The sequence below is a fragment of the Antedon mediterranea genome, chromosome 4, assembly GCF_964355755.1.
Source record: "Antedon mediterranea chromosome 4, ecAntMedi1.1, whole genome shotgun sequence".
Classification (NCBI taxonomy): domain Eukaryota; kingdom Metazoa; phylum Echinodermata; class Crinoidea; order Comatulida; family Antedonidae; genus Antedon; species Antedon mediterranea.
In genome coordinates, this window is record NC_092673.1 from 8,619,830 (window position 1) to 8,646,185 (window position 26,356).

The window sequence follows — 26,356 nt, forward strand, 5'->3', positions numbered from 1 at the left end:
AATTGATCTTTGCATGCATATGTATTGTGCAAATGATTATAGTGTTGACCTCATCATCTGTTAAAAATAAGGTTTACCTGTTCCAGCGAAAACTCCCTATTAACAATGACAAATACTTACTTAAAAGTAGGAGGACAATGACCCCTGCTATGACTGGAATGATTATAGCATATTCTCTTGGTAGAAAAAATGTTTGTATAATGTGACTTGATTCAACAAATGGCTAATAAAGGTAAAAAAGAAATATGATTAATATCAAACAACTCAAATTATTGTGTGTATCAATTACTTTGTTTCATTCATTTAAACACTGGCATTAATTACATATGGGATCTTAAGTTCAGCAATTAGTCTGGTAAAAATATGAAAATATAGGGCCTAACCCCCAAAAAAATTGTAAGAAAATGTTTTTTGGTGTATTACAATAAAATATGGTCTCAAAAAACATATATCAAAAGTTTACCAAAATTTAGCGTTAAAAAAGATGGCCGTCAATTTTTAAAAATCTGTAACCGCTTGTAGTAGACAGCTGTATTTGGTGTCAAATTATTCAAAATATATATGTTTATATTTACACTTTTTGAACATTTTGTTAAAACATGACTGGAAATTCCAGTTTGTGACCTTTGACATATATGGCATGACGTTTATATATCTACATAACTGCAAATCACAGAGTCCTGATATTGGTGTCAAAATGTTCAGAACATATTTATATTTACCCTTTTTAAACATTTTGTTGAAACATGACCGGAAATTCCATTTTGTGACCTCTGACCCATATATGGCATAAAAAAATGTTCATACTACGTAACTAAAAATCATACAGCCTTGATATTGGTGTCAAAATGATTACCATTTTTAGGATATTTCCAATCCCGGATCTGCCACTGTAAAGTACATACTGTAACAGAGTACAGAAACTTCAACAAATAATCAGTTCAATTTCAAGCGAATTAATGATCTCTTCAAACTAATTTCTGTAGTTTCCTGGGTATAGTCCCACTTCAGGTATAATCCAAATCCCAATTTCACGTTCGCGAAGCATTTAAATGCTTTTGATTAAATTTTTAACACTGGAAAATAGCTTTAGAGGCTATTGGATAGATTATTAGGGAAATTGTTAAACACACAACACTTCGCCGAAGAACTTCTGTATGGTTGTACAGGATGTACTGTAAATTTGCCTAAATATATAATTTAGGGTATGAGTAGTTTTGGCATGTAATACAGCAATCAATGATGACTTTGAGTTGTTGTCTTTATGTACATTTATTTTAAAATCCTGTCTTGTTATCTTATTATAATTTGAGTAAGAGAGAAGATGGTAAACATACAGAGAATTAAAAACAGAGATATGTTGTACCAAAAATCCTAACAATTAGTACTTGAATTGTTGATGAGCTGCTACTAATATTTGTGTAAAACAGGTGCGATATCTATACCTGATAATGTTTATATCATTTTAAGTAAATTTTCTTTTGGATGATCCAAAGTCGAATAAAATTCGTAAACTTCGAATAAAATTCGTAAACTTACGTTTTAAAAAACGTATGTTTACGAATTTTATTCAACTTTGGATCATCCAAAAGAAAATTTACTTAAAATACTATACAGTGATCCAGATGAACCTTTTTACTAATGTTTATATCCCGTATAAATATGTTTTAAATAAAAAAATAAATATATGACATATATTAATGATATGACCATGCAATGTAAAATCTTGTGTAAATTGTTATACAACACAATGTCAATGACATAAATGAAACTCTGGGCTACACTGAATTTTTTCTTGATTTTTAAAAAGGCTGAATTTATAATATATGAAAATAACAAAATCCCTGTAGTTTTCAATAATAAATTGCTATCCATGGCCTTTTTATTCAAGGTTGGTATATTTATTCAATCAAAGAAATCATACAGGAAGCCATTTTAAATATCTAGAGAACCTACCAATAACAATATCCAGATAGAATAGTAAAGAAATATAACAAGTCCACCTGCAGACATACACATCCCCAACATTTGATCCATTCCTGTGGCCTGCAATATAAAAAACACATTTTAATTAATTTCGACACAATATAACTTTTGACAAAGGTAGTAGTTACCACAGCCAAGGTTATGCACTTGTCAATTGTATGACCCACTATACGACCCCCGGGAGAGGTGGGTATGTCATTTACAAATAATTATTGATGCAGGGGTGTGTCAAAACCTAGATGGTACGTCACATCAATGAACAATGGTGGTGTCAATGTCAATGTCCGTCACTTTACTACCCACCACCCATGATAAACAACAGGCGTCACAATGTGTGCGTCATGATCACCTAAATGTAAGTCATATTTTTGACATACGGGTGTGTCATGGTATTCATAATGTATGATGCACATAGGACTCATTTTCACCCACTGCTTGTGTGTGTGTGCGAATAGCATCCCCGCCACAGATTTTATAATATCCGAACTATGACTTAAAATCTCGCCAGAATTCAATGTTAACAAGTGGTCAACGTCACAATCCACAAAATACTATTTATTAATATTTACCACTTACAGGTCAAAGTTTTCATCCAAATCTTGCTACTTCGGCTACAATGATCTACGATGAATCATCTCCGAGTAGTTTAGTTTTAAAGAGACAGGGTCAAGGTTACAATACTCAAGCAAATATTTGTTTTTTATATTTCAATGTTTACATGTTGCAGTGTTCAGGAAGTATGATTATGTAAGTATGAGTCCTGAAATCCCCTGAAAAGGCCATGTTGATCATAGACCAACTTAATCCAAGTGGTAGATTGAGGCTCCTCAGGGTGAAAACAAATCGATTTGCTAAATCCTTTATTCCCTCCGGTATCATCCAGTACAACAGGAAGTCAAGAAGATAATTTTATCTTGTAATTTTTTAGATGTTTTTATATGAATGGTTTTATGCTATATTTGTTTTTATTGTGTTTTCTTTGTTATTATGACGAGCTATGAATTTCCTTTTTGAGGATCAATAAAAGTTATCTTATCTTATCTTATCTTATGTTATTTTTGTTTTTACGCTCGGCTGGTTACGACTGTGTCATCTATGCAAGATGGCTTCCATAGCCAAAATCGTCTATTTGAATCGCGACAGCAATGATCGGTTATTAAATAACAATAGACATATAACTTGTTAATAAATGCAAAATGATCAAACACTCATTGTCTTACAACGCTGCTTCTTTTAAACTAATCTATACGAAGGCCTATACATTTATTATATTATCCTAAAAATGAGCTGGTATCCACTCCAAAAATATTCGTAATTGTGGCTCTGGTAACTAATTTTAAATCATATTAAATTAACATTTTCTAAACTAAATCATGGATAATCTTTTTAGAACTTTCAAACAAGAAACTATTTTTTTAATGATTTTCAAATAGCACATTACTCCATTAAAACCTGTAAAATAAAAATTAAAACACAAATTATGTATATTATAGTATAAACATTATAATGTATACGACATTTAGCGCGACCACAGTAACAACGCGATCGATATCAATCGCAACCGATATGATTAAAACAGCGTACTAACTACTAAGCCTAGCGGCGGCTCTTCATGCCGAAATAAAACTGTGGAAATAAAACCGTTGGTGACTTTACGATGGGGCGACTTTGCGATGGGGCGACTTTGCGATGGGGCGACTTTGCGTTGGGGCGACTTTGCGTTGGGGCGACTTTGCGTTGGGGCGACTTTGCGTTGGGGCGACTTTGCGTTGGGGCGATGTCACGCCAAATGAGGTACCACTGCCAAATGAGGTACCGCACTTAATTTGGCGTCTAAGGCGCCAAATTAGGTACTATTGCAAAATGAAGTTCTATTGTAATTTTGTAAAATACAGTCTATATAAAACAAACATATTTAAGCCAGTATTAAACTACAATATATATTCTGTGTTGTTACGCCTGTTATTAGATCAAGCTATTACATTAAATTAAATTTAAAGCAGAAAATAGTTATCCTTTTTTGATTTTCGTCGAATAGATCGAAGCGGAAGTGCTTCGGTCATGGTCCGCAAATTATATGATACGCCTTGTGTGCCAAAATGTTTTTACTGCTTTTAGTTGAATCACCGCGTGTACAGTTAAAACCAATAGATTGTGCTGCAGTGCAGATTGTCTGTACAGTAATGTGGGCTGTCTGCTTGGGGGTCTGTCTATCAAGGTACAACATTTCAACGAAGCCAATTCAATATTTTCATTCTGTTTTAATATCTGTAGAATGCGTTGTCATTTATTCTGAAACTAATACTGTAGGCCTATATACCGTAATCAGGCGGTATTATTAAGGCTAGCTCACGTACAGCAGAATTCACGTAGAATTATGTGGTGTTGTTGCTTGATTGTAAATTGCCCAGATTCTTCATTAGAAAAGAACTGATCAATTTGAATTGAATTAAGGTTAATTCTAACTGATATAAGGAGTCTTTAGAACAGATATTAAGATGTCCTCTATAAACGGAGTCCTCACAAACTCATATAAGAGGTCCTCTTGTAAAATCAGGTTCCCGTCGAATTTATTTTAGATAAGTAACTATATTATCATGGATTTTGTACCCACCATTCCATCGATAGCTTTTTTTTTTTCTCTTTTGTGGCGCAAACACCACTTTTATCCACATTCATATATTATCTCATGTCATTACATAAAATCATATTATTTAACACATTTGTTAATTCCCAATGTCGTTACAATTCATCAGTAACATTTTTACATTTATGAATTCCGTATTGCCTCCTATTTTCATTAATGATCTTCGTTTTAAAATATTTTACACATAAAGAATTTGTGAGATTTTCAATTGTTTGTTTTAATTTTACAACCCGGATTATACAATGTATTTATATACAAGATAAAACGAATTAAATCAGATCAGCACCACCTGTAACTCGTATCACAGTGAATTCTTTTCTGATAATCGAGCAAATTAGAATTTATATTAACATAATAGTATTTCTTAAAGCTACCCATTTTTCTATACTTGTTTCTTTATTGTTATATCTTTCACATTCAATGTTATACTGTATAGCATATTGCTTTTAAATGAATTCCATAAAGATTTACCCACTGGCTTATTTAATGCTGATTTATTCTATAAATAGTGAAGGCTGCAAATGTGTAAATATAGGCCTAATCTACTATTCCATCGATATAGCTAATTAAATTACTGTATGTCAATAAATAAAAAATATTAACTTACAGTATATGTAGCATCCCATTCTCATCACCCCACAAAGTATAAAAGTGCATGCATGTTCCATATTATGTACGACGTATGAATTGATGGAACGAACAATCGAGATGAAAATAACGCATGCAATCTCCATTGCAAAATTAGTTCCATTTAAGTATAAATTCTAATATTCCCGACCTCAAAATAATTAGTGTTATAACTACGGTAACTGTATTTAGCTTCCTAGAATTTCGTCCACCCCTCCGAACATGCTTTCAACATCGTATGAACAAACAAGGTGACCGACTTCATTGCAAAATTAGGTTCCATTGCATTATTGCGAATTTAAGGTTGTTTCCGACTTCGAAGTAATACTTACTTAGAATTTCGCTCACCACCCCATTCCCATCCAAACTTGTTTCCCACATCGTAATATGAACAAACGAGATGACGACTTTATTACAAAATTACGTTCAATTATTTGCGAATTCACGTTGTGTTCCCAACCTTAAAATAACTGTATCATGTATTTAGCTTGCTTAGAATTTCGCTCACCACATTCCCATCCAAACTGTTTCTCACATCGATATGAACAAATGAGATGACAACTTCATTGCACAATTATGATCCATTATTGCGAATTTATGTTCAAATGTTTCCGACATCAAGGTAAAAAGTACCAGCTGAATAAAATATCTAACATATTGCAAAATTAGTCTCTATTATTGGGAATGTTTCCGACATCAAATATTGTTAAAACTTGATGAAAATGCTGAACTAATTAGGTACCATTATTTATTTATTGTGATATGCATGTTCAACTGTTACATTCTATTACGGTACGTGACATGAAAAGATTGATAACAAAAGAGAACAAGGCAATATCTCATCTTTTAACATTTAGATAATGGAACCAAATTTTGCAATAAAGACTTTATTGCAAAATTTGGTTCCATTATCTAAATGTTTCCGACCTTATGAGTTATTGTTTTGATGAAACAATATGATGAATTTCCCCTCGACTACCTTTAGGCCTACCATCCCTTATTTATTTATTTATTATAGGTCACACACACATGTGTAACAAATGAGATGATGAAATTATAACAAATATCCAACTAACAATTTGCGACTTAGGTTCGCCATAGTATTGCAAATTTATGTTTTAATGTTTCAGACATCAAAGGAAATATAGTCTTATACTGTAGGTATAATAAGTGACAAAAATGTGATCATGTAACTAATATTTTTAAAGAACTTATAAATAAAAAACATAGGCCTAAATAACATTGGTCATATACATTTAAAAAAACGGAATTGATTAAAATAGTAAGCAATGTTAAACAAAAAAATATATATAATAATCAGTAGAATAACAGGATACATTCATATTCAACGAATAATCATTTTAATTTGAAAACATAAACATAGAAATTCATAAAACCGAACAAAATAATAACGGGAATCATGTACCGACAAAAGGAACGTCAAATCAAATTATTACTAGAAAATAATGCAGCAATAGCGTCCCATAACTCAAACACTAAACGCTTTAGCGCCAAAGGCAAATTGTCCCAGACCATGTCCGCATAACATGCAGACGTGACTTCAGACACTTTCCTTTGGCGCTAAAACGAGTAGTCTCCTTTTCCAGCTGCTTAGAAAGGGGTCGGTAGGCTTCCCATCATGCATTTCGAGTTTTCTAGATTTTTCGATGAACAGTGCCTTTCGTTTTTTACACTAAAATAGTAAATTGTCGTCGTATGTTTCAGTTATAATGGTTTAATTTCATACAATGAGTAAAGGTTATTAGGTTAGAAATACTTCGGTTAATAATTTTCAGTTTGTGTTTATTTGGAAATAAGTAATATCAATATTTATAACACGATTAGCTCGCCAGAAACGTGCTGCCAAATTAAGTGACCTAGCCTTGTGCGATACAGGCCACGCGAACCTCATTTGGCAATGTCACTTCATTTGGCGTTACAGGCGACTTGACTGGATCCCGACTTAAAGTCCAAAGTCACTTTGTATTGGGCGACTTTGCGATGGGGCGGCAGTGTAGGCCTAGTAGACTAGTACTACTACTAGGGCTAGGCCTACCAGGCTAGAAGAGGTAGCATAATAATAGGGCCTGCTGGCTAGCCTACTAGCTAGGCCTTGTGGTAGTATGCAATATCGATCTAGCGCCACCTAGCGGGGATCGAGAGAGGGTTTTAACATGGACGCGAGTCACGATAGTTGATATGTTGAATAAATGTTATTTGGATTGTGTTTAACGGTAGTCCTATGTACGTCTGTTTGAGTACAGTGTAGCGACAACAAACAAAACATAATATGGTGTCAGAAGTGTGTCTGAATCGACTCATCCAACGCTCAGAAAGGTCAGTAACGATCGATTTCCGAGATACCTACCCCAGCGGTAGCCTAGCCCAGCGAGAATAGCGAGAGCGGTTGAACGCTCACACAACGACGCACGACAGCGGACGATTGTAAACAAGTTGCATAGCAACCACAACGCAGTAAACCGCACAGCCTAGCCTAGGAATTAAAGAGATTTGAACTCCGTAAGTTATTCAGTAATTATAAGAATAATTATGGCAACGTTCATAAAGCCACCTGAAACATTAATTGTAGATGGCAGTAATCCATCACACGCATGGAACAAGTGGAAGAGGAAATTTGAGATTTACCTCAAAGCAACAGGGAACTCAAAGAAAGAAACCGAAATCAAAGTAGGTCTGTTGCTAAACTGTATAGGCGATAACAGCATTGACATCTACACAAATTTTAAATTCAAGCCTGCAATGCAAAATCCAGAAAATGAAGAAGAAATCCCAGCTGAGGATCCGAACGACTACACAGTCATAATGAACAAATTTGACGAACACTTTTCTCGGCGCGACCCACAACTAATGTTACGGCAACGGTTCTGGCATCACTTACAGCGAGAACCAGGCCAGTCATTTGATTCATGGGTCACAACGGTGAAAGAAAGGGCGGCAGAGTGTAAATTCCCAAAGGAATTTCAAGAAGAAGCAGTTAGAGACAAATTAACATTTTCGTGTACTAACGACTGCTACAAGCTGAAATTATACGACGAGGGTGCAAAGTTATCCTTGACTAAAACTACTAGAATCCTTGCACTGAAAGAGGCAACTAGTCAAGAACTCCAGAAGTCTAAAACCGCAACCATTGACCAAGTCCGACCTAAAACAAAGCCGAGACCAGCAACGCAGGGGCAAACCAAGAAACAATACTCACACAACAAGGCAGCCCGCCCACAAACGAATGAGGGGAAATGTCAGAAATGTGGATATTGTGGAAAATCTCACCCATATGGAAAACAGAACTGTCCAGCAAAATCAGCAACTTGTAATGCATGCGGAAAAACTGGTCACTATAAGGTAGTGTGTAGATCAACTGCAAGCCGATCAAGCAGAGTCAACCAAGTCGATGACGAACACCCTTTCCTGATAAGTGGTGTTAGTGTCCAACAAGTTAACAGGTCACAGTTGAAAGACGCACACAAACAACCTGGATGGCACATCAAACTCAGAGCAGCCGATCAAGAACTGTCATGGTGTATTGATACCGGTGCACAAGTTTCAGTGATGCCAAATATAGTGTATCAAAACCGATTCGGAGATATGTTCCCAACCGACAAGACGCTAGTGGGTACAGGCGATACACCACTGAAAACACGAGGATTTGTGGACATGAAGCTGAAACAACAACATGGAAACAACTCGGAGATAGAAGAAAGAGTATATATAGTCGAGAACGCAACAACACTACTGCTAGGAGTTCCAGCAATTCGCAACCTTGGACTGATCCATGAGATACCAGGAACCTATAGTGTGAAAGCAGTTGACGTCAATTCTCCAATTACAAAGGAGAAAATAAAGGAAGAATACCCAGGACTATTCAGAGGCCTTGGTAAATTAGACGGTGAATACACCATCAAACTGAAAGAAGATACCAAACCATTTTGCCTTACAACACCAAGAAGAATTGCCCTACCACTGCTTGAAAAGACAAAGGCAGAGTTAGAGAGGATGGTGCAACTTGAAGTTATCGAACCAATCGATGAACCAACCGACTGGTGCGCACCTATAGTTGTGGTGCCGAAGCAAAATGGAGATGTACGAATTTGTGTTGACTTAACGAAGCTGAATCAGTCAGTACGAAGAGAACTATATCATATGCCAAAGGTAGAAGAGACACTTGGTAAGGTGGCGAATGGAACAGTGTTCTCAAAACTCGATGCAAACTCAGGGTTTCACCAGGTGAAGCTGAGCCTAGAAAGCACAAAATTAACTACCTTCATTACACCTTTTGGGAGGTATGTGTTTAAACGTCTTCCTTATGGGATATCGTCAGCACCGGAGTACTTCCAAAAGCAGATGGACCGAGAGCTGAGAGGTCTAGAAGGTGTTGTATGTCATATGGACGACATTCTGATCACTGGCAGCAATCAGACAGAGCACGACAATAGGCTCAATGCAGTACTGAAGAGATTAGACAAAAGTGGTCTAACTCTAAATAGTGCGAAATGCAAATTCTCTCAGACGAAACTGGATTACTTGGGCCAGATAATCGATGGTGAAGGATTGAGAAAAGACCCAAAGAAAATCGAAGCAATTATGAAAATGCAACCACCCACCAATGTCACAGAACTCAGACAGTTCCTAGGAATGGTAAACCAACAGATGAAATTCGTTCCTAACCTGGCAGAGACCACCAAACCATTACGGGATCTCATGAAGAAGGAAAATGAATGGGTTTGGGACCAAGCTCAACAAGAAACATTCGTCAAGATACAGAATGAACTAAGCTCAGACAGAGTACTGAAACTCTACAGCACCACAAAAGAAACCGTTATATCAGCCGATGCGAGCAGTTTTGGACTAGGTGCTGTGCTTCTACAGAAACAAGAAAATGGCGAGCTGAGACCAGTAGCCTATGCAAGTAGATCCATGACGGCAACGGAACGCAGATATGCACAGATCGAAAAAGAAGCACTTGCCACCACATGGTCACTTGAACATTGGGCCGATCTGTTAGTGGGACTCAAGTTTAGAGTCCAAACCGACCACAAACCACTGGTTCCACTTTTCTCTACCAAGAACATTGACGAACTCCCTATACGAGTTCAGAGATTCCGAATGCGTCTGATGAGGTTTAACTTTGATATAAACCATGTGCCCGGGAAGCTATTATACACAGCCGATGCACTGTCAAGATCGCCGAGGCACAAAGAAAGACGTGCAAACGAAGAGATCGACCGTGAAGAAAAGTTAAGGAATGAGGTAGAATGTTTCGTAAACAGCGTGATGGTGACTCTACCAGCATCAGACAAGAGACTGGAGGAGATAAGGTCAGAACTGCGAAAAGATGACACTCTAAAAATGGTGATGTACCATGTTCAAGAAGGATGGAACGAGAAATCAGAGGCATCCGGCTATCTGCACAGCTACTGGAAAGAAAGAGGTAGCCTTTCTGTACATGAAGGCCTCCTCCTAAAGAGCAAACGTCTAGTAATCCCTCCAAAACTCAGAACAGATATTCTACGTTGTCTACATGACAGTCACCAAGGAATTACAAAGATGAGAGCAAATGCAATGTCTTCAGTATGGTGGCCAGGGATATCAAGAGACATAGAGAAAGTTGGGAGGAACTGCGAGATGTGCGCAAGATACAGGAGAAGTCAAGCAGAACCAATGCGAGGAACAGAGTTCCCAAACCGACCATGGTCTAGAGTTGGTACCGACTTTTTCCATTACAAGGGACGTAACTATCTACTTGCTGTAGATTATTACTCAAGAGACATTGAGGTCTGCATTGTCACAAAGAATGTAGATACGAAAGAAACTGTTGCCAAATTGAAGAAAATATTCAGTCGTCAAGGCATACCAGACGTCCTGTTCTCAGACAATGGACCACAATACAGCTCTGACGAATTCAAAGCATTTGCACAGAGCTGGAGATTTGAACATGTAACATCATCCCCTCATTTCCCACAGTCAAACGGCGAGGCGGAGCGAGCAGTACAAACCATCAAATCCTTCATGAACAAGTGTGACGATGAGTATTTGGCAATGCTACAGTACCGTAACACACCACTTCAAAATGGGTATTCACCAACACAGTTGAATATGAGTCGGAGACTAAAGACAAGAGTGCCATGTCACCCAGAAGAGCTCCGACCAAAACTACCAGACCAGACTGACCTTAGACAGAAAGAGGAGAGATATAGACGTGAAATGAAGAGAAACTTTGACAACCGTCACAGAGCTGCAGATGCGGAACAACTAAGTCCGGGTGACAAAGTATATATACCGGACTTAAAACGTCACGGAACAATCACGGGATACCACAAGGCACCCAGGTCCGTGTACATCGATACGGATGGAAAAACAGTGAGAAGAAATCGTGCAATGACACGGAAGCTCACTAACAACGATGTGATGATGCAAGAACAACCAAAGGAGAGAGATGGTGAGGTGAAGGAAAACCAAACTCCAACCAATCACGATCACTCCAGCGATGCGGGAACGCCAACTGAAGCGGACATCCGCAACAACCCGAAGCCACCGGAAGCATCAACACCATCAAATACCAGACCACAACGGAACCGGCGAAGACCACGTTATTTGGATGAATATGTAACATCCTAATTTCATATAATGAACACTGATCTATAATCACTCACCAAAAATAAAAACACTGAACACTGATTTGATAATGAACAATATCGGACCTTTATTGAAACACAGATGGAAATTCAATGATTGACATGATCTTACTCTAAATGTTAATTTGTGTTTAAAGTTAAAGTTTAGTTGCTGCGCGACTTAAAATTATAAAGCTGATTAATCAATCTCTAAGAAAAAGGGAGATGTGGTAGTATGCAATATCGATCTAGCGCCACCTAGCGGGGATCGAGAGAGGGTTTTAACATGGACGCGAGTCACGATAGTTGATATGTTGAATAAATGTTATTTGGATTGTGTTTAACGGTAGTCCTATGTACGTCTGTTTGAGTACAGTGTAGCGACAACAAACAAAACATAATAGGCCTAGCCTAGGTAGTAGTAGGCTAGTAGTTGGGTGTGTCGAAAGCGAAGACCTCGAAAGCAAAGATCGAAGACCGAAGACCTCGAAAGTGAAGACCCTACGAAATGGTAGTGTGCACAAAATCCGACCAAAATCATACAAAATCGTGATAACACCTTGAATTTACAGATTCAAAAAAAAGATTTCGATTTTAATCGTTATGTTATCAAAAAACATGACTTTATCTATGAACAAGCTTACGCGTTTTCGCCAATTGAGTTAATATTATGTGATATGGTTTTACGAACAAACACATCGCGCTATTTGCAAGGCGACGGACGCACAAGAAGGACATCGCACATACTGTAGCATTGAATGGAATGCAATATTAATTAATACAGTATTACTACGGTTCCGATAACTTTATGTCACACGTCGCCTACAATTTAAAACCATAGCCAATTGTATAGAAAAGTATGGAAATAAACTACAGTAAGTAAATTGTAAGAAGTAAAGGATTGCGATAGGCCTATTTAGGCTAATTTTAGAGCCTATATAAAAAGTGTCCGTATCATAGATTTTACACTTGTTTTTAAAAATGTTATACGCGTGAATACAACTTAGAGATCATTTTTTTTTTTTTGCATTTAAATATGTTGATATATGTTTATTATCTATAATTAATCGGGAGACTGTTGAATAGTCGTCTCATCCACAAGCCTGTGAGATAGAAGGTTGGGGGTTAGAGTGGTTAAGCCCGATAAAAATTCACCATCACTTTTTATTTATAGAGAGTATCTCTTTTTGTATTTACCAGGGGCAATGCTTGAAAACAAAAGTCAGTTTCTTTTTTTTTACCGTTTGATGATGAGGACACTTGTGGTTGGCGGAACTGGAACTTCATTAAGCTTGGTTCCCACTAGAACGTAACGCAAGGACGTAAACGCAACGCAAGCGTTTTAACCAATAGTCCAGTCAATCTAATGATATACCCACCACAAATTGCAATAGTAACAAAGCTAGTATTTTTGAATTCTATATAATGTGTAGAACGACATACTAAAAGTCACCAAAAATTAAAGCATTGGGTCAAGGGGTCAGAGGTCAATAAAGGTCATCTTAAGTCAAAATTAATATGCCCCATTATTTACATATATTTAACCATTTAAAATACATTATATACAAGTGGGATTTATGTCCTCCGAAAGCTTATTAAATTCCCTATTCAGTGATATCAAAGTTATAGTCATAACATTTTATTTAGAATGTCATTTTTGCGGAAAAACACAACATAATGTGTCAATTTTGGCTAAAAATGTTGTTTTCGCTGTAAACAACAATGGTATACACACAGGGATACCCTGGGGTGAACATTTCAGTCCAACGCGATACACATGACAAGTTCAAGATGCAGATGAGTGACATCTCCGTTCCTGTTGCTTCTGGATGATCTACATTCCATTTTTTCCAGATGGCATTTGTGTTGCCATGGTTACAGTATTTATATTGGGATGTATAAGTATTTAAAAAATACAAAGATGTTCAACAGCAGTTTGACAATGACCTCCATGTTGTATGACGTTCGGACCATCTGGGCTGGATTGTCAACAGACCTGGTGATTGAAAAAGTTTCTATGAGAAGCCTCAAATGGAGTGGGGTTGATACGTGTACCGAGGATTGGGGATGGAAGATCAGATGATGGAAACATGGTTCCTCTACACACAGACTTAAAGCCAGAACCTGAGTATCTCCTTGAAGCATTCAGGGGTAACTAGGACTACATGTGGTGAATGCAATGGCATTTCACTGTACTAATACCCGAACAAGAAAGTGATACTGATGACATATAAGTTGTGAGTCCTTTTCTATTTGAAGGATTAAACAATATCATCCCACACGGAGCAATTCAAATAAAAAAGTCTGGATTAAAATGATCTTACAAAATATACAAAAATATCACAATATACAGTACAATAATTATAACAAGAGTCAAAGTTCAAGAATTTAAGAGTCGGATGGCAACTGACAAAAACGAATTTCTTTTCCAGTTTGTTCTACATGCCGGGCATTGAAAGCAACGCCCATGAGGCATGAGCTCAAAATCACTGAACAAGGCATGGTTAACATTTTTTAGAATAGCTCTAATTTTTTCTAGAGTTTGCATGTCAGAGAAGGAAGATAAGCTACGAAGTTGACAACCTATTAATTTAGAACTTAAGTTAACAATTCTTTGTAGTGAGTTTCTCTCTTTGACCCTAAGACTAAAAAACCAGCATATAAAGGAAAAAAGTTAAAAAAATTTCTCAATAAAGGAACCATGAGAATTACTTTATCGACATATATATGGTTCAGCTTCCTTAACAGATAAAGTCTCTGGTGTCCTTTCTTTACTATTGCCTCTGTATTTAATTCCCAGCTGAGATTGTTCTCAAATATAGTACCTAGGTATTTAAAGGAATGGACAATATCACTGGTTCATTTGTGGGGGATACCAGAGGGCTGCGTCCTTTCTCCTTCCTAAAATCTACAATTATCTCCTTGGTTTTGGTCACATTGAGTTCCAAGTATGAGTTTCCACAAAATTGGATAAAATCATCTAATGCGGAACCATGACCGTCCTGTGTATTTTGAAGGAGAGACAGCAAGACAGTGTCGTCAGCAAATTTGAAAAGATGACTATTGTCCTGTTTGCTCCGACAGTCATCCGTGTATATAATATACAGGAGAGGAGAGAAGACGCAACCCTGCGAAGATCAAATACTTGAGTGAGTGGCCGAGCGGTTAAGACAGTGGAACCGTAATCACGTAGCCATAACATCGGCAGGGGTTCAAGGCTCACTCACTCCATGGTTCTGGTGGTAGAACGAGTCTTCTCGGATAAGGACTATAAACCGTAGGTCCAGTGTACACAACTTGCTCGTGTGCACTTTAAAGAACCTAGTACATCTTTCGAGACGAGTAGGGGGTTACCCCGGTGTATTAGTACTTCACAGCCACTGATCACCAACTGGGCCCTCTGGGAGATCAGTCTTTGACTGAAGAGGTCACCCAGTATAAAGATAAAAAACAAACAAACAAACAAACAAATACTTGTCATTACGTACATTCGTTGATACTAACATTATCAACAATCTATCTATAGTAAATCATGAGTTGATTCCAAATTATCAAGACTCATTAATTAATCAACAATAGTACATACCGCTAATGAATTTCAATTTTCTTCTAGCTAGCATCATTTTTCCTATTTCATGACGATACAATAGGTACAAGAAAAACATTGTTTGCACCAAATACTTCCAAAATATAAATATAATATATATAAACATAATTTAGTTTTACGCTATTTTAGGAAAATTTGAGTTTTTGTAAAATGTCAATGACCTTTTGACCTCTAGTTACGTATAACTGTTGTATTAATTGTTTTGTTAATGTATATTATTAGTAGGATAAATACTCTACACATTGGTACTAAAGCTATTTAGATATGATTATAAAACAATGGATTATAGGCATAAACGCTACCCCCTAAACCAAAATTGTTTACATTACATTTGATCAAGAATCAATTTCAATAAGAATAGTACATCATTACTTTTAAAATTCTTCTAGTTAACATCATGTTTCCTATTTTATATTATCGATAGGTACAGATAAAACACAATTTTGATTAAATGCATATACAATTATGGCACAAAATTACAGTTAATCATTTTTTAATTAAAAAAATTAATTTTTGTAAAAGGTCAATAACCTTTTGACCTCTAGTTATATAACTAAATGTTGTATTTAGCTTTTTTAAATTGCATATTAGAAAGAAATATATATTCTACACATTAATATCAAGATTATTGAGATTGGATTATAAAACCACAAGTTATGGGCATAAATGTTACCCCCTACCCCAAAATATTTATGGAATAAAATCACGATATAGTTGTTGAGATTACGTAAAAAATAATGTGTTCCAATGCTTCAATTTTTGGTGACTTTTAACATGTCATTATAAACTACATTTGGAATGAAAAAATTAATGTTTCGTTACTATTGCAATTTGTGGTGGGTTTACCTCTAAATATCACTAGATTGACTGGACTACAATGACAAGGGAAGTTATAGACAGTTAGCAATCACAAGCGAATAAGCCATCGCTTGTGATTGGTCAATTCACTTGCGTTGCGTTACGTCCTTGCGTTGCTAGTGGGAACCACGCTTTAAACATGTATTTTGACAGTGTCGGTAAACGTAATACCGATATATAAACACCCGTTTTAAAAATAATTAAACGTGAACACACTATCGTCACTAATCACATTGCAACCGTAACAAAATCGGCAACTTTTTAAGCAAATATTTTTTTATTTCAATCTTTGTTTTGAATGGCTTTTGTGAACTTTGACATAATGGCATAATTAAATGTTATTCGGAATTATGGAAGCCGTGAAACAGATGATGTGTCGCAGGAAACGATCGATTTATAACCAAAATTTATAGAACGCTGATGCCTACAGTACAGATAATAAATACTGCAACATTTGGACGCGTAGACTACGTTTCGTACGCGTGGCAACTTCGTAGGTTTCGCGTGGCGTAATCTACGCAAGCTAACATGCTACGCGTAGTCTACGCGTAGCCTACGAAGCGAGAGCTAGGATGGGAAATCCCAATGTTCAGATTATTGTGTACTGTGCTGCATGCACCACACACGGAATTAGTTAATTTGAATACTAGTTTTCATCAAATTTAAAATGCGAGTTAATTACTGTGAAGTAATAATAAATGTATTAATATTAGTATTAATTACTGTGTGTTGTGTTAAAATGGGACATTTATTGTTATGAAAGAAGAACAAGTGTACATCTACCACCGATCGGACGGCGGTCGTCGTCTGTTTGTGTGAAATGGCCTCCGACTAGGCCTAGCTAGCTAGCTAAAAAGGTAGGGTTACCGGCGTACCTACCGACAGTTTAATTTTAAAATATGTGGTACGCCTATAGATATAGGCCTACTTAGTAGTACTGTATGATAATCCATACTGTGTACAAGCGTTAAATACGATGTACATGGCGTGAAAATGTGAAATAATGTGGTATATAGCCTAGGTGACAGGATATTTCCTCGATACGACAGTTTTCGCCGTCGTGAAGCTGCCGTTTACCCACGTGTGTGTATCGCGCAGTACTAATCTACTGTTTGAACTATGTTTGTTTACTAGCAGGCCCGTATCCAGGGGGGGTGCGTTGGGTGCAGACGCACCCCCCCAAGTCCCAAAAGGTCCACTATTTCCTCGGTTGGTATTTTTTCTTGTCTTGTTTAACTAAAGACAATATCATTATATATATACAAAATTTACATTATCAATGGTATACAAACAAAAATATGCTAATATAAAATGAAAAAATACCGGTAATTAAATTACGGAATCTAAACTGACTACAAACTCGATATAAAACATGCGCAGTCGATCATGTGACGACAAGCAATAGCTTAGCGCTTCATGTACGCGGTACGCGGTAAAGTGTTTGCTGGAGAAATACAACTTAACGTCAGGGAACACGTGTACTTTTTGTCGGGGAATATAATATACAGTAAAAAGCGTTCGCGTTCACTTCGTAGCTAGCTTCAGCGCCTAGAAAACCGCGACGTTTCATTGACCGTGAGAGTACGTCAGAGTGATATTATGCACTTTATATGCATTCATTATTGCCAGCGATCTAACTTACTACTAAACAATAGCTAGGTACGCACTTGTCTGGCGGTATCCCTTTGTACGAATCGTTCAACGTTGGGTCGAGACGCGTGATATCAAGTTTCATCCAGGGACCAAAATGTGTAATGTGTTATTTTCCAGGCGAAGTTTACCGACGGTTACGTCGTGTACTGCGTCGACGTACGCTACACTACAGCAAAAACGAATTATGACCGTGTTCGTACGGCGATTGAAATACACGTTTATTTGGTTTTTACCCTTGGGGTAAAACCCATACGACGTTCGTACGAATAAACAAAGTACCGGTAAGCTGACACGAAACCAATTAAGATCGGAATTCTTAGGTCAAAAAGCGCCCTCTGTGCGTCGACCCATATCAATTGACATGGCGTGTTGACAAATTCAACTGGATATTGCATGTCGTTTCGCGCGCGAATCGTTCAATTATTATTTTTCAATCGACAACCAGACCTATATATTTATAATACATCGAATACAATTTACTTTTTAAATAAATAATGATCGAAAATCCTGCTAACGTATGTTGTTTGTTGACCACGTGTATTTATCGTGCGAGCCGAACTATTGTTGTGGAAATTCCATTTAATGTACACGCACTGTACCCCTCTTGTAAAAATCACCACGTGTATTTATCGTGCGAGCCGAACTATTGTTGTGGAAATTCCATTTAATGTACACGCACTGTACCCCTCTTGTAAAAATCACCACGTGTATTTATCGTGCGAGCCGAACTATTGTTGTGAAAATTCCATTTAATGTACACGCACTGTACCCCTCTTGTAAAAATCACCACGTGTATTCATCGTGCGAGCCGAACTATTGTTGTAAAAATTCCATTTAACACGCACTGTACCCCTCTTATCGTGCGAGCCGAATGGTCGATGTGGTAATTCACAGACACCAGGCTACCACAATACAGAACTCCCTGCCGTTACATGTACATTATAAGCCACCGATTCGCAAGTTCAGGTCACCGGAAAAAAACCAACGAGTTGATTATTTATATATAATTTTACAAAACAATAGATATACATTCGCATTAACGAAAAAGAACATTTTAAACAATAATTGTTAAACAATCAGAAAGCTTATTTGAGGTCGCGATTTGACATGATCCCGTTAACGCTTGATTAATTATACCCCGAGGCAGCGTGTAATTGGAATGGGATTGAAATAACCAGTAAAGTTGGTGGATTTTTCGTCCAGATGGTTTTCTAATTTTTTATAGCCAGAGGCGTAAGTTAATTGCCACACGCGACCTCACAGTTGGAAGTACACGGTAGTTTCAGTCCCGTCCGAACGGGCCCTATGTTAATTGTTCGTTTGTTCACCAATTTTTTAATTTACAAGTAACCTTCTGTACCGTGGGGCACCTAAAATAAATTTTTCATCCATTACTAAACAAAAAAACATGCCATTTTCGCTTAGCCAACATTATAGCTATAGTTATTACATTTTCAATATCCTGTATGTCATGAATTTCTCACCACTCGGAAGTCCAGATGGTACGCATGCATACACCTGGGAGGAATAAACTTTTTTCCCCGACTGAAAAAGGTCTACGCTTGCGTTTTTTAAGCCTCTAGGCCTGATGTTTCCAAAGTATAAAATGCAATTTTTTGAAGACCTGCAGCTCTAGTTTTAAACATTTTCTTAGCTCAGCCCCAACAATAAAGCTGGTCATATTTCGAAGAACAAGAAGTACATTTTCCGGGACCTAACATCTCTATTTTTCAAGCATTTCTTAGCTCAGTCACAACCCATGATAGGGACTTATATATTTTTTTTCATGTTTTGAAGTATAATAAGTCCAATTTCCGGGACCTCCAACTCTATTTTTCAAAATTTTCTTTGAACTTTTATTTTTTAAATTGAAAAATATGGATTGAAACAGTCATCGCGCATCGTTTTTTTGCACGCAGTATTTTATTTATGCATTATAAAAAATGGAAAAAATGGCTACCCTAAATCTGATTAAAAAGACCTCAAATGACGCTAGAACGCGTTGCTTCCGGGGGCTTCGCCCCCTGGACCCACCGGGGGCCCTTGGCGGCCCCTGGCCCTCAGCCTAGTGATGCTCGCTTCGCTCGCATAGCCCCCTCGTCGGGGAATGTAGCCCCCGCGTCGGGAAGATCCTGGCGCCACCCCTGCTGAGTTGGCCTCATCATGAAAGCGTTAAGTTCTGGTGTCCATCGTTCAACTAGCCCAAGCCACAACAGAGAGTCTTACATCAGTCTTTAGAACGTCAAATAACGCAAATTTTTCCAGGGCCTTCGGCCCCTGGACCCTGACCGGGGGCCCTTGGCGGCCCCCTGGCCCCCAGCCATTGTTGCTCGCTTCGCTCGCACCCCCCCATTATAAATGCTGCATACGGGCCTGACTAGGCTATATAATGAACGATGTTTCGTTTTAAAATTGCGTTTAAATGAAATGTTACGCTTATTTAGTACTATGGGATAATATGGATTGTTTAAATACTGTAAATGTCAAAATAATAGAATACAAATACGATATTATTTTTGTTCCAACGGAAATCGAGACGGATCACTCCATTCGTAATTCATTCGCCCAGTGTGTTTATATCCACGTGTTTATGATCCGCGGATGGATACTCTTTCTGAACTGTACTTTTATGTTTTGTTTAACCTTCAATTTAGTGAAGTTCAACTTTTATTAAATAAAGTCTTGCATATTTCCTAGCCCTAAAATGTTAATTATAATTTATTTTTATTTATAACTAAAATAACATTTATTTAAATACTACCGTATCTAATTTATTATCGCGCATGACTAAAAAAAACCAAAACAACAAGATCAGGCAAGCACATGTTATATGCGTCCTCCGATCCTCCTCTCTGTTGATGACGATGTTTTAAACGACCTGTAACTTGACCCTCCACCACCGATCCTCTGCTGCAGGTTGTTGTTACAATAGCTAATAATGGAGTTTGATGTACAGTTACGACAGTTTCAAGCCTGTATATATATATTTTTTTTAATGAAACATACCGAGTACGTAACTGTATTAATTACTTATAAAAAATTAACTTGTAATTTTAGGCCTACTACTAATACTATTACTATGGAAGGTAGTCATAATAACGGCCCGTCATCAATTAATTTTGTACACTACTGCCTGGCCGGCGATGGTGAATGTACAGCAGTCAGCAGTAGGCCTAGTTAATTTGACTTCGCGTCTGGCCTAGGCTTTGAGCAATTTTAATTGCTATTTTCTTTAGAAAAATTTGAATTTCAAGTATGTTTAATAATGATGATGATATTATTGTATTGGCGAAACAATCGTATGATTTCTATTTATTCGAACTTTTCGTAGCCTGCTTAGCCGTCGACGATGTACTGTACTTGTACACAGTTGAGTTTGGGGAATTCCCACACACAGTTGATCACAACGTAGGCTACGAATGCTACGCGTAGCCTACGCACTACGAATGCTACGCCACGCAACCGCCACGCACCCGCCACGCGTAGACTACGTTACCTACGCGTGGCAAATGTTGCAGTAGTTTTTATCTGTACTGTATTATCGTTCGTTCTTTTTAGCTCTTTGTCAAATCATAATTTGAATATATTCTGTCAAATTTGGCCCGGGAAAAGTGCGCCTTCAGAACAAACTTGCGTGTCATTACAAGTGGGAACCGACGACGGAAGCACGGTCCGTAGACGTGTTCAACACTTTTGCTTTACGTTCGTCATAATGATTCTCGATCGTAAGAGGGGATGCAAAATAGATAGAAGAGTATTTTCTTATGTTGCTCGCGTCAATACGATACAGTACATAGCGGCAGGATGTTTTTGTTTAGTGGTTCGTTGGTTAATGAAATATTTATTTTACTTTTTATATTTTTCTTCTTTACATAGTACTGTCGCTTCACCAACCACACTAACCGATACTGATAATATCATTTTTCCATTATGAATACATTAGAAAAACATTTTTAAACTGGTGAATAATTAAATCAGCAATAGTTTACTGTAGTATAGGCCTACAATGGGGAAAATGTAAAAGTTTAAAATACTGTACAGCATGACTAAAGGAAAATAAATATCTTATTGTATTTAATCATACATTTAGACAACAGGCAAATATTATAGATAATAAATATATTATATATCAACATATTTAAATGAAAAAAAAAAGGATCTCTAAGTTGTACTCACGCGTATAACATGTTTAAAAACAAGTGTAAAATCTATGATACGGACACTTTTTATATAGGCTCTAAAATTAGCCTAAATATGCCTATCGCAATCCTTTACTTCTTACAATTTACTTACTGTAGTTTATTTCTATACTTTTCTATACAATTGGCTATGGTTTTAAATTGTAGGCGACGTGTGACATAAAGTTATCGGAACCGTAGTAATATTATAATTAATATTGCATTCAATTCAATGCTACAGTGTGCGTGTCCTTCTTGTGCGTCCGTCGCCTTGCAAATAGCGCGATGTGTTTGTTCGTAAACCATATCACATATTAACTCCATTGGCGAAAACGCGTGAGCTTGTTCATAGATAAAGTCATGTTTTTTGATAACATAACGATTAAAATCGAAATCTTTTTTTAGAATCTGTAAATTCAAGGTGTTATCACGATTTTGTATGATTTTGATCAGATTTTGTGCACACTACCATTTTGTAGGGTCTTCGCTTTCGAGGTCTTCGGTCTTCGATCTTCGCTTTCGAGGTCTTCGCTTTCGACACACCCCTAGTAGCTAGTACTACTGGGCGCTACTGCAGTTTCGCACCACACTGTTATATCTTCGATTTCTCGCTTAATTTTTTTCTCACACCAACACCATACAATTTTGGGCCATTATGTAACATGTTCCCATGATTTAGCCACCGTTAATTACCTTTATCATAACAAAAAATGCCTTTCAAAACAGCTCCTTTTTTCGCGAATACTTCGATCGAACTGTGGCCATTTTAGAATCAGAAAATTGCCAGAAATCAATGTATGTTTTATTTTCTGTTTTTATTTTTAAACTGCAAAGAGTGGTTTTTATAAAGAACCAGCTGTACATATCAAAAGGGCAACGATATGAGTCCGTACATAAAACATTGATAGGAACCATTAATATAAATATTAATACTAATAATGAAATATTAATTTAAAATTTATTATTTCGCCAGCTGAAAACATTTCTTGCTTTTCAAAACTAAATAGGCCTATATAGCCCCTTTCTCACAGATGTGCCTGCAATATACCGGTACAGTGCTGGCGTCGTGCCGGTATCGTTACCGGCATATACCCATTCTCATCGGACTATCGTGCCGGAAATATAACCGGTATATACCGGCTTTCTGTGAGAAAGGAGTCGGGCATATTCGGCCAATAAAAAGTCTCTGACAAAATAATTATTGAGGGCGTCCTTTATTGTTATTATTTTTGTCTAGCGATGATATGGCGGCGAATGTTAAGTTACAGATTATTATCTTCCTTTATAGCATATTTATGCAATACATGCTATGTACAGTATATTGTGCATATATTATACAGGTATAGCAATTAATTTGCCGTCATCGGCAATCTGTAAAACACCTTAGAAGGCTGTAGGCCTACAATTTACAAGGCGACGAAAGGTCAGGCACCAACAAACAAAGAGCTATGGCTGGCCTAGCCTAGCGGCCTATATAGATTATGCTACAAATTTCTTCTTGTCCCCTTATTTTAAGCAGCTCTCTTATCTCATTATCCCTCCAGTTCGACATTATTATTGTTAATTGAATTGAATAGGCGCCAAAGTGATACACTTGACTGCGAAAGGTGTCAAAGCCTCGACGGGGAACCCCGGAATATAACGGCAATACGTTCTCACAGAATGCCCGTCTGGCATTGCGGGGAATATCCCTAGAATATTACTAGGTCTAAAGCAGGTCATGTCGATGCCGGCATGGTGCCGGCATGATGCCAAGACGACCCGTTCTCACAGAAAACCATACCGGCATGGTAATGGTATATTCTCGCAATATTCCTGGCACACAACTCTGTGAGAAAGGGGCTTATGTGTAATCGGATTTTATAACACTGCCCTCTATAGTTTCTACAATTTTTGGGGTAAATGAAGCATAAATTCTGGCAATTAAGTGATAAATATGGCGAACATTTCGCATGGCGAACATTTCGCAGTGTGTTGACAGCGAGTTCAGTATTGTTTAAAATGTTTTGAAAAGTATTGTTATTTAAAAAAAATTACTTAGTAAGTGATCGAATCGTATAAACATGTTACATAATATTATGTTGTGAGTGTAAAAAACGAAGATATCGAAGATATGTTATGCGCGATTTGAACGATTTGCGCAATTTGAAATTGCGCAAAAAAAATCCTTGCGCAATTTGAATTGAAACATGTGTTTCAAATTGCGCAAGCAACGTATTAAATTGCGCAAGTAATCTGCAAATTGCGCAAGGTTTTTCGACAGATTGTGAAATCATGCACACCCATATTTTTATAGTAATTTCTAAGAATGATTCAAAATTAAAGATAAATATCGCATTTCCTTATTTTAGTAGTGCAAATATTGTTATAAGTTAGCATACCGTCGAAGAACCGACGAAGGAAAACGAAGCGGTGGTGTTCCACCAGGCCTAGTAGGCATGGCCTAGCCATGTATGGGAAAATTTACAGTTCGTTTTCAAATTGCGCAAAGGTGTCATATTGCGCAAGAACTATCTTGCGCAATCTTTGCGCAATTTCAAATTGCGCAAGGATTTTTTTGCGCAATTTCAAATTGCGCAAATCGTTCAAATCGCGCATAACAGATATAACAGTGTGGTGCGAAACTGCAGTAGCGCCGTACTACTGTACTAGGCTAGGCTAGTAGTAGGCCAAGTACTTACCATTTCGGCAACTCTGATAATAACAGTACACTTCTTTACTTCTAGCTAGAAGGCTAGCCTACCCTAGTTTATCAGTTTGGCCCGATTGTCGACGTCAAGTTGTTTTGGGCCTAGGGCTAGCCTATTTCATTTTTTACGTACGTACGTGCTACGTAGCCGGCTAGCACGACGTTTTTATTAAATATAGGCAAAGAATAATAATTCTTTGGTATAGGGCCTAGGCCTAGTTATGACACGCCATAGGTGCCAAAACTATACAGTAAAGCTTCTAATAATAAATTACAGTACATTCAGTTTATATAGGCTATAACACCTAAATAAATTCCTGTCATTTGATTGGCGTACAATAGTACTATTTGCACTGGTGTGAAATAGTATGCACTATTAAACGATCGTTTAAAATCTCTTCGCGTTTGCAAAACATATTTTTTTCTATTGCTTTTGAAATACAACAGCGCCACCTATTTTGTACTTTCGCCGCGAAAAGAATGTCATGACTGGCCTGCGCGATTATAGTACATTTTAGTCCTGTGTCAATATGGTAAAATCGATCGTGTTTTATTTTGGTACCGAAAAAAATCAACATCCGGTATTAGTATGGAACGTCGCTATTTTGGTCAATATTTATTACTTGTTATAAGTGATGAATGTTTATTTAGGCCTAATGTATATAATGTTTGTTTTTAATTTATTATACAAATGGCAAGAAGTTTGTGAATATGTGGTCTTTGAAAATCATTGTTAAAAAAAAAATTAAAATTAAGAAATTAATATAGTTAAAATAGTTTATAATTAGTAATATAGTATTTATTACCAATGAGACGTTTTTTCTATGCCTAACTGTACAATACAAGTGGATATACCAGAGTATCATATAAAATTTGATGATGATTTGCTGGTCTCATTTATATAACAATAACGAGTGTAATTATCGAATGCAAGTTCAACGATTAGTACAGTGGTGTTCTTCTAAAAACCTTTTTTTTATTGAAATATTGAATTCCGTAAAATAAAAAATCATTAATGACAGAGGTGTTTAAATTATAGAAAACGTAAAATTCCTTGAAATATATGTTTTTCTGAAGATCTGAAGTGGCATGTAAATTATAAGCATTGTGTGAAGAAATCCCGCATATTTTTAGTCGCGTGCAATTCGCCACTCTATAGCTAACTATGTCGATCGGTCGGTAAACACTAACTCAAATATTTGCGCACGCGACTGGAGCCATGTTTTTGGCCTTGTTGTTCTTACGTAGATTGAAGTCGTTCAGAGTTAGTTCTTCCATGATGAGTAAATTGTATTGATAAAAAGTTTAACCTTGTCTATTGCTGTCCGGTTTGGTGCAACAGAGGAAGACAAGAGAAAAATATAAAGTAAGACCGCTTCCCGCATCATTGGAGAAGAGCAAGCTTCGGCTCATATCTACACTCGTAGACTCGTTATCAAAGCCCTCTCCATTGTGTGGCAACGTTTTTGCGCACTAATTTTT

At 37.0% G+C, this 26,356-nt stretch overlaps 1 protein-coding gene across 4 annotated transcripts in view; it reads right to left on the reverse strand.

Annotated features, from left to right (window-relative positions):
- Window positions 1-25,058, reverse strand: part of LOC140046548 (dolichol phosphate-mannose biosynthesis regulatory protein-like) — a 29,520-nt gene extending 4,462 nt beyond the window's left edge. The window contains exons 1-3 of one of the 4 annotated variants that reach the window (XM_072091236.1): window positions 24,867-25,058; window positions 1,957-2,046; window positions 121-223 (exon numbers count right to left, since the gene is read on the reverse strand). In XM_072091236.1, the coding sequence (XP_071947337.1) occupies window positions 121-223; window positions 1,957-2,046; window positions 24,867-24,869 (196 nt within the window). In that variant the 5' untranslated portion in view covers window positions 24,870-25,058. The other 3 variants (XM_072091237.1, XM_072091238.1, XM_072091239.1) reach the window with 3 other exon arrangements.
- Window positions 25,059-26,356: the final 1,298 nt, after the last annotated feature.